Source organism: Periophthalmus magnuspinnatus, chromosome 11, assembly GCF_009829125.3.
Source record: "Periophthalmus magnuspinnatus isolate fPerMag1 chromosome 11, fPerMag1.2.pri, whole genome shotgun sequence".
NCBI classification, from domain to species: domain Eukaryota; kingdom Metazoa; phylum Chordata; class Actinopteri; order Gobiiformes; family Gobiidae; genus Periophthalmus; species Periophthalmus magnuspinnatus.
In genome coordinates this window covers 17629205-17639394 of record NC_047136.2, presented here as the reverse complement: position 1 = coordinate 17639394, position 10190 = coordinate 17629205, and the positions used below count along the sequence as shown (strand labels likewise).

Below are 10190 nucleotides of genomic sequence, written 5' to 3'. Positions count from 1 at the left end.
ATTACACCTTTATTACTGCATTACACACTGTTTACCACTTTATTGGCCAAGGCTTCAGGACTTTAATTAGCACATTCTGTGTTAAGTGCTACACATAGTTAAAGAAAAAAAGTAAAATCTGTCAACTGAAAAAAACTGGATGAGATTTGAGATTTTCTTGTCCTGGGGAGAGGAGAGAAGACTGGGACATGGCCCAGGTGTTAAGGCGAGGGGCTGTCACAGCTACTGACAGAACAAAATTGTGCTGTAAAAATAAAATACAAACTGATTCATGTAAACTAATATAACTTGCTTGTAGTACACAGCCACATCAAAACACTAAGTATTTAGTTTCTTTATTTCATTGACATTTACTTTCCTTTGTTCTAATGCAGAACTAGAGGATCCACTGACAGAATGGTGTTCACATGTGACCAGTGTGGGAAGAAAGTACACTACAGAACTCACAGAGGAGAAAGATCGTACAGCTGTGACCACTGCGGGAAGGACTATACTCGTTCTGATAAACCCAAACAACATATAAAAACTCACACAGTAGAGAAACCATTTGAATGTGAACAGTGTGGGACGGAATTTAAACGGGCTGTTGGACTCAAAAGACATATGAGAATTCACACAGGAAGGAAGCCATTTGAATGTGACCAGTGTGGAAATACATTCATCAGTGCTGCACAATTCAAAGTACACTGCAGAACTCACACGGGAGAAAGGCCATACAGCTGTGATCTGTTTAATAAGGAATTTAAACAGTCTGGTTTACTTAAAAGACATAGGAGAATCTACACAGAAGAGAAGCCATTTGAATGTGACCAGTGTGGGAAGGAATTTAGATGGTCTAGTGCACTCAAAAAACATAGGAGAATCCACACAGGAGAGAAGCCATTTGAATGTGACCAGTGTGGGAAGAAATTTAGATTGTCTAGTGTACTCATGATACATAGGAGAATCCACACAGGAGAGAAGCCATTTGAATGTGACCAGTGTGGGAAGACATTTACACAGTCTGCTACACTCAAAAAACATATGAGAATCCACACAGGAGAGAAGCCATTTGAATGTGACCAGTGTGGGGAAAAATTTACAGGGTCTGATGCACTCAAAGAACATATGAAAATCCACACAGGAGAGAACCCATTTGAATGTGACCAGTGTGGGAAGGAATTTAGATGGTCTACTTCACTCAAAGAACATATGAGAGTCCACACAGTAGAGAAACCATTTGAATGTGACCAGTGTGGGAAGGAATTTAAATGGCCTGGTTCACTCAAAAAACATATGATAATCCACACAGGAGAGAGACCATTTGAATGTGACCAGTGTGGGAAGGAATTTAGATCGTCTACTTCATTCAAAGGACATATGAGAATCCACACAGGAGAGAGGCCATTTGAATGTGACCAGTGTGAGAAGACATTTACACGGTCTGAAACACTCAAAGAACATATGAGAATCCACACAGGAGAGAGGCCATTTGAATGTGACCAGTGTGGGAAGGACTTTACACGATCTAGTGGACTCAAAGTACATATGAGAATCCACAATAAGGAAAAAATCATATCATCATCATCATTTGTCCAATGTGGGAATGCGTCCTGATTCATCCAAACCGAATAGACACATGAGAGTTGAAGGGTATGTTAAGTAATAAAGCTTCTTAGTTGCATCACATATACATATATCAAAATACTGAATGCATATTAGTTTGAATAAAGCTTTTTAGGTGCATTATATATATTTAAATATCAAAACACTGAATTCATATATCCTTTGGTTGTTGTCTACTAAGCACCATTTTTTATACTGAATTCCTATATCCTTTGAAGGTTGTTTAACGAGCACCATTTTTGTACAGAATTTTGAGCACTGATTTGATACTTTAACACTGAAACCATTCATTATAATAGTTCCCCTTTAAAGGCAACATTGTGTGTTATGAATTATGGGAAGCAGTTGGATGCTTTGAAACTCCTTCGTAGAGATGAGGCAGCCGGAGGAGACTCAAGGCCGAAAAACAGACCGGTGCAGTTGGGGATGTTCAAGAGAGGTGACCGAGGCCGGAACGAGGACCAAGGCGTCAACCTGCTCAACATAATATTTGCATATTCATGTTGTATTTTATCTTTGGGTCAAGGGAGAGTCCACAGTCAGAGCGCCTGGCTGTAAGTCCTATGTATGTGGGCTGTTAGGGACAACACTTTGACCCCAGAGCTCTGTATTAGGATTGTAACTGTGAGGGGAATACATTTTTGAGATTTGAACTGATCGAATCCAGTCGTCATTTTTGATAGAACACGCCTAACAGAGTTCACACCTGGCACAGACTATATGAGTGTGGCCAGTGTAAAAAGGCTTTTAGAACATCACAGCATCTCTCCAGTTACTCTGTGTAGAGTCAGCATATCATTTTTGGACTTTGTGTGGAAAATAAACAAATAAAAGTGTGAAGTTTTCTTGCCTTTCTACTATCCAGGAGTTAAACACCTCCACACAATAAGTCACTGACACCAGGATGGATTCATATGGCAGCTGTGAAACTGTAACATAATACAGTGTTTGAGCTTACAAGGAATACGGCAAATAGCAAATATGCTTATGTACCAAATTCATGCTAGTAACACAACAAAAGTTAGCATGTAAATTAACTTGTAAATAGTTCATTTTTGTACTTTTTAACTGCTTAAACACATCTAATTTAAGAATACCTTTAAACTTTAATCTTGTTGTATACTTACAGGGAATGCCTTCATGAACTTATTACAGCATAACTAACACATGTCAGCCAACAAGACCTTTCTGTTACACTGCGTGCATTACCGCACGTGACCTGTAGGGACAACGACCTGATTTTTATTAAAGGGCCAGCACTCTTGGTCAAACTAAAACAGAAAATAGGCAAAAAAGACTCGTCAGAACACTTCCCACCTTGTATCTTGAGGATACCCACAACTATGAACTTAAACATCACTAGATAATAAGAAAACAATCTCAGAAATAGATCTATAATAAGTTTTAACAGTCCCTTGGGAACCAACTCTAACTTTAGCCTTTCTTATGATACCATCTTCACTGTCTTTACGATCACACCCACTGGCCACTCGTTTCTTCTCGTTTGTTTGTCCTTAAGGAGCACAACATCCCCTTGTTTGACGCCGATCTTCTTATGAAGCCACTTTTGACGAAGTTGAACGCTATCGAGATACTCCTTGCGCTCTCTGCTCCAAAAAGGAATTGGACACGCTTCCAGTGGCTTTTGAGCATATCTTTGTGGTTCACATTCTCACAGATGGAGGACACAACCTGTGTTTTCTGCATTAGCAACATATCGGGTGAGAGAATGTGAGGATGCTCAGGGTCTGATGATACTGGTAATAATGGGTGCACATTTATTATAGCCATGACTTCTGCGAGGAATGTGGTTAAGATTTAAGCTCCCAACGTTCTGAGCCCATAATGCTTTTGGAAATGTTAGTGCAAAGTGTCTTTAACTCTGGGTGTACCTCTGGGCGTACCTCTGCATCATTGTCTGGGTCCAGCAGCTCAAATCCAGGTGGCACTGACTGGATGTCTGAAGAGTGTTGAAGGAAGGCTGGACCTGTGAGCTACATTGTGTTCTGCAACTCAGCGGCTGGGACAGATTGTGAGCCGTGGTCAGCAGGGTTCTGATCTGTAGTAACAAAATGCCACTGCTCTGGAGTAGTTGACTCTCTAATATGACGCACACAATTGTTTACATACACATAAAAGCGCCTGGACTGGTTGCGGATATAACCTAGAACCACTTTGCTATCAGTGTAGAAACTAGTTTTGTTTATGGGGGTGGTCAATCTCTTCACTTATGACCTCTGCCATTTCGACCGCCATTACTGTAAGCTCTGGCTGTGGGGCAAGTTGTGCCTTACCTAGGATGAACCCAACCTCCGTTGTGCCATCATGAGCCTCCTTGAGGTATGAGACTGCACATATCACCTTCATAGATGTGTCTGAAAAGATACAAACTTCTTAGTTATCATTTTGAAACAAAAATACAATTCCATGAGGGTAAAATAATAAAACATGGTTAAAAGCTCAAAAAAAGTGAAATTTGTTAGCCTTCTCAAAAGCAAAACATTCTTTGTTCACTTTAGCCAACACTACATATCGTTACACCGGTAATTAATTAGTAATGTCGGGTCTTTCTTATGCAAATCTGTTCATATTATAGGGATAACTAACTGTAAACCTCGAAATGTAATAACGTTTAGTCAAAGAGCTCAAATCGTTAGTATAAATTGACAATTGTTTTCATTTCTACACAGCAGGTAATGTCAGGTGCGAAAGTGGGGCTGCTCATTTTCACCTGAGTTCCTGAGTTGTGTGGGCGTTCATGTACATTTTTCAACATGGAAAAATATTTTCCTGAGTTCCCGAGGACCACAGGGATGTAGCTGTCCATGTCCAAACATGAAATAAAATTAAACTAGAAAAAAAAAAAAAAAAACTGACAACATTTTCTTTATTAATTAATCATATGCTGTGTGCCGTGAAGGTCAAACAACAATATGAGGATTTTTTGGCTTAGAAATAGTGCTTTATTTTAGCACTAAATATACTGTAGTATTCACTCAAGGCTTTGCTGTTTTGGCTTGAACATGATTTTAAATGTATCTGGGATTACAGTTATTTAGGCTCAGTATTAGCCTATTTTATTATTTTTCTAATGTGTTGTAATGTCAGGGGGATCAAAGATTCAGACATGGGGTAAATGTTTGACAGGGTTTATTACAAACAAGGAAAATGTGAATGTTGGTTGAAGGAGCAGATAGTAAAGAGTGGAGTCGTAGGTTGACGTCTTCGAACCGGTTGTAGGAAGCTGGGTTGGAGGCTGAGGTGTTCATACCGGTCATGGAGAGCTGGGTTGGAGGCTGAGGTGTTTGTGTCGGTCGTGGAGAGTTGGGTCGGAGGCTGAGGTGCCGGGTAGTTCTAAGGAGCGGGATCTGGTGAAAAACGAGAAAAAACAAAGTACTGAGACCATAATCATGAAAACTAGACTGAACCAAGCGGAACTGTACCACGGAGGATACACTGACGATGTGGCGGAGTGTGTAGGATCCTCACTTCCTTTGTACTCCACAGTGCAGGCTTGATTGCTCATGGGGTACATGTGAGTAGTGGTTGATGCCGGTCTGCACCCAGCTCCAGAGAAGGACACAGAAGGGAGGGGTGAGACGGCACAGAAACACAGGGGCCGTGTCCCAATTTGCCAAAGTGCCCTTAAATGCACCATTCGAAGTGTGCTTATGTATCTTCCAGCATGACAAGGAATGCCCCACTTCAAAGCACCCAACGAATGCGAACGAAAAATGTGCCGTGTTTCCAGCGTTTCCATGGAGATTGGCCGTAACCGAAGCGTGCATACATGCACACTTCATGCACTGCTATATCCCATCATGAACTGCGCCTACGTAAAAAAGAGAAGAAAGTGGAGTACGCTACGCAATACACATTCAAATGTTTGTATTTGTTTTACGTCACCTACAACTGTGTGACATGACACTGTTGCTACATGAAACTGTTAATATTTGAGTAAAGATCTGTACAGGCCATGTGTTTGATGATTAAAAATCTTTCCAGCACTGGCACACTCAGGTTTATTTTGCAGTACATTCTTCTGGGCTGGTTTGGGGAAACAAAAAGTTACATTGAATAAAGGAATGTGCAGTTTTTCCTTGACAATAAGAGGAACAATACATTATTATTACAAATGATTATTGCAATAATAAGAATAATAAGATGAAATGAGCTGGCACATGGCCTAGTAGGTAAAAACTGCCCTCTACTGGTATTAAAGTGATTTAGCCACAGATCAAATTAAATCTGGCCCAAATACCGAATTGTTAAACTGAAATATCCCACTTTATGTACAACTAATGTCTCTGTTATAACAGTTTAGCCAGGTATATTTTGTTAAAGTTATGTAGTAGCTGCAATTGGGACAAAAAATCACCTCGGACTTTATATTTGCCTATTGCTATTCAAAGGGAAACATTAATTCCTTACTTCATTCAATCTAAACAGAAATAAACACCCGTGACCACGAAATCTTGACTCTTCTTCTATTAAATAATAAAGAATTATAAATAACCCATGTAATGTACGTAACGTACGTAACATAAGCGCACAGACAGAGGTTAAAGTACGCTCCATGGTGTAGGCCTGTTCCATTTTGGCAAGATGGTGGCTACACTGAGGAGTACACATTTTCGGCTGGGTACTTTGAATGGTACTTTGAACGGTACTTCGAATGATACTTCAAGCGGTGAATTTGGCAAATTGGGACAAGGCCGGGGGACAGACTGGGATCTTGACATAACTAGGATTTTGACACAACTGGAATGTAGAGAACACAGAGGAGCACTTCCTGTATTACCACATGACATCACAAGACACATGACTTTACCTGTGCTGTTGATTACTGCCAGGACCCCTTCACACAACTCATGTCACAAAATGTTATCTTTGGTCACATTTTACAGAGCTGTTTCAGCTGAGCTCCACACACTATGGCCTATGTCCCCGAGTGTTACACGGACAGACGTCAGTTGGATCAGTTTGATGGAAAAAGAAAAGAAAAACACATTATGTGGTCTGACTCTATGTTTTAACTAAAAGACATTTCTAAAGCTCTCAAATTTATTACACATATCTATATATCTGACCCAAAGTGTACTCACAAGACTACACCTGCACAGGACTGCCACTGTTTATGCAGGTATTAGGAGTAGTATTAGGAATCAATGTATTTATATAAAGGCAGAGCTTGATCTGTCCTTTTATATATAACTACCAAAAGATACAAAATCTTCAGCTAACTAACACTCAAAGTAACTAACATCTGCTTTCTGTAGTTTTCCTATAAGTCCTATAAAAAAAAAATTAAAAAAAAGATTAGTCGACAAATCCAAAGACACCATCCACCGATTAATCACCATCCAGCCCTGATAAAAACACTCACACTAAGACTATATTATTTTTATCTGTATATAGATATCTCATGACTATGGGGAACAATATGACATCAGATTTAAAGAACATATTTTGAACCATATTTTAACAGGGTTGTCTCGTCAAAAACAGACCCGTAGTTGTCATGCTTGTTTCCTGTTAGTAAGTCTACTCCCCCTAAGCTCCATAAAAGCATGTGATTTTGAATTCAGATTTGTGGCATAAGAGGAAAAAGTAAGAGGTCTCCTGCGCTGTTTTTAAATCCATAAATCAAAATGGCATTTTTGTTGGAATGTCAGAAAAATTAACCAATTATTGTAGCCCTGATTGTTGTTTGATTTTTCGAATGTAATTCCCTCTGCTACAAGTAGATGTCACCCTAACCCCTGTACCTTACAAAAACAAAACTGGTTCATTTTAAATGGTTTCCAGTGGTCTAATCATTGCCTTGCAAATCCAGAATGATACCTCTTTGCATTTTTTTACAGAGTCATATATGTCTGGTTCTCAGACCCTCTATTGCATCTCAAGCCCAGCCAAACATGGTTGTGCAATGATTGTGTTCGCTTAATTTCAGTGTGATGCGTGTGAAACCAAGGAGCTCACTAGTCACCTATCATTTACAAATGAAATTTATCTCATCTCATATTAACAGAAGTTAGCACTTTGTATATTGACTCTGCAGAAATCCATCATGTTTTTCAGCTTCCTGTTATATTTTTTTTCTTTAATTGCTCATATACAGACAAACCATTTGTGCCCCTGATTGGCTAAACCACCTGTCAATCCCTTCCATCTGAGATTCACACATGACCAGGCTCACATCTTCGTACGTATTGGAGAAATGTGTATGCTGGATCCCAGACAAACAAAGTCATTCCTCACTCATCTTATGCATTCTGAGTCTCATAATTATTCCACAACTTTCAGGACCAGAGTGACATTTCACCATCATGGCAAAGCTAATGACAACTAACATGCTAACCGCTCACGTCCTGATTATCAAATAATAAAAGGCTTCTTAATTAAACACAGACAGCCCGCAGCACACATATTTCTATTTAACAAATAGTGAGGCTTAAGATGTCATTCGCTGTTCAAACAATAATATAATGCCACACTGGTTAAACTAGTTCAAATTAAAATGCATGATAAGGTTGGCCACTCATCCATAGAGGTTATTCCACAACTGTTACCTAGCAACCTTAATGGTAACAAGAGCTGACACCTGTCCAAACTGCACAAAAGTTAGAAATAGAGTAATGAAAGTTTTCTTCTTCCCACTCCTTTTTGGGCAATCGGAGATACTCTTTTTTTTGTGTGTTTTGCTGTCTGTTTTTGTTTATTTTTCCTTGTCTCTTGTATCATGTGTTGATTGACATCGATTGTGGCTGCCTAGGCTATGCAAGAGAAAAGATGTCTATTTGCCCAAGACAAATAAAAAAATAAAATAAAATAAAAAATAATAAGTGACATCGCCATTATTTTATTAACAGGTTTGAACTGCCAAAAATGTGTTCCTTGCATATACATTTCCCTGCATTTTGCATGAAATTGTCCATATTTATGACACTACTAAGCACTAAGTATTTTTGTACTTTTATTTTCATTATTTATTATTTTCTTTCAAAACTGCTTTTAAAGCTGCAGTGGTGAGGCCCCTGCTGAAGAAGAGCAATTTAGATTTTAATGATTTTAACAATTATAGACCAGTGTCTAACTTACCATTTTTAAGCAAAATTTTAGAAAAACTTGTTTTTACCCAGCTTAATTATTTTTTAAACACACAGAACATTCTTGAAGAATGTCAGTCTGGTTTTAGAGTAAACCACAGTACAGAGACAGCCTTGACAAAGATTTGATTTGATACAGTAGACCACACTATTCTTTTAAACAGACTCAAACACCTGGTCGGCCTCTCTTGTACTGTACACAAATGGTTTACTTCCTACCTCACAGACAGAACATTTATGGTAAGCTTAGACACCTACTCCTCTCAGGTTCATAAAATCACATGTGGTGTGCCCCAGGGTTCCATTTTAGGTCCTATACTTTTTAACCTGTACATGCTCCCTCTTGGTGATGTCATCAGGAGACATGGAATCAGCTTCCACAGCTATGCAGATGATACACAGCTTTACATCTCCATGTCTCCTGATGACACCAGCCCAGTGGATGCTCTTTTTAACTGTATTTTAGACATCAAATCCTGGATGGCAGAAAATTCCTCCAGCTTAACCAGGACAAAACTGAGGTTTTGGTCCTGAGGCCCAGAGAGAGAAACTTTTACCCAAATTACAGTCACAGTCTTTTAATCCATCATCACAAGTAAGAAACCTGGGCGTTATTTTTGACTCTGAGCTGACTTTTATTCCACACATTAAAAACATCACAAAAATTGGTTTTTACCATTTGAAAAACATAGCCAGAGTCCGTCCCATTCTCTCTCGGGCCAACACAGAGATGCTGATGCTTTTATCACCAGTCGTATAGACTACTGTAATGCCCTGCTCTCTGGTCTTCCCAAAAAGGCTATTTCAGGTCTACAATTATTACAAAATTCAGCAGCACGTGTCCTGACTAAGACCAGGGGGCGGGGCCACATTACACCGGTTTTATAATCCCTGCATTGGCTCCCTGTGTGTTTCAGGATTGATTTTAAAGTTCTTTTACTGGTTTTTAAATGTCTTAATGGTCTTGGGCCTTCTTATCTTACAGAACTGCTTTTATCCTATGAACCCTCGCGGCCCCTGCGCTCCTCCGGCAGCAGGCTCCTAGTCATTCCCAAAGTCAGGACACACACGCATGGAGAGGCCTCTTTCCAGTTTTATGGCCCCCGTCTATGGAACAGCCTGCCGGAGGACCTCAGGGCCGCAGAGAACATTCAGGTTTTTAAAAGCAGGCTCAAGACCCATCTTTTTAGCATAGCATTTGACTAGTATTTATCACTTTAGTTTACTTTTCTATTTATTTAGGCTTATTTAGGCTGGCTAGTGTGTTTATGTTGATATCCATGTTTTACTTATGTTTTATTTACTTGTTTAGCTTTGACTTATTTTATTATTTTTAATAATTTTAGATTTTAATGCACTGTAAAGCACTTTGTGTTACATTTTTCTTGTATGAAAAGCGCTTTATAAATAAAGTTTGTTGTTGTTGTTGTTATTAGTTCTGCCACTGCCACGTGACTGATGTTAAGTTAAGATAAA

The 10190-nt window shown here is 39.2% G+C and overlaps 1 protein-coding gene across 1 annotated transcript; it reads left to right on the top strand.

Moving 5' to 3' along the window:
• Positions 1-396: 396 nt before the first annotated feature.
• Positions 397-7181, top strand: LOC117378291 (zinc finger protein 135-like). Its single transcript, XM_033974880.1, has 3 exons — positions 397-1273; positions 1358-1540; positions 7135-7181. The coding sequence occupies exons 1-3, from the start codon at positions 397-399 to the stop codon at positions 7179-7181; spliced, it is 1107 nt and encodes a 368-aa protein (XP_033830771.1).
• The last annotated feature ends 3009 nt before the right edge of the window (positions 7182-10190 follow it).

What these genes read in the sequence shown, in the direction of transcription:
- LOC117378291 (XM_033974880.1), top strand. Translation starts at nt 397, where the DNA reads ATGGTGTTCACATGTGACCAGTGTGGGAAGAAAGTACACTACAGAACT. An exon ending in GCCTGGTTCACTCAAAAAAC is followed by an intron (nt 1,274 to 1,357) that starts ATATGATAATCC and finishes CATTCAAAGGAC; the next exon opens with ATATGAGAATCCACACAGGA. An exon ending in AGTACATATGAGAATCCACA is followed by an intron (nt 1,541 to 7,134) that starts ATAAGGAAAAAA and finishes TGTCATGCTTGT; the next exon opens with TTCCTGTTAGTAAGTCTACT.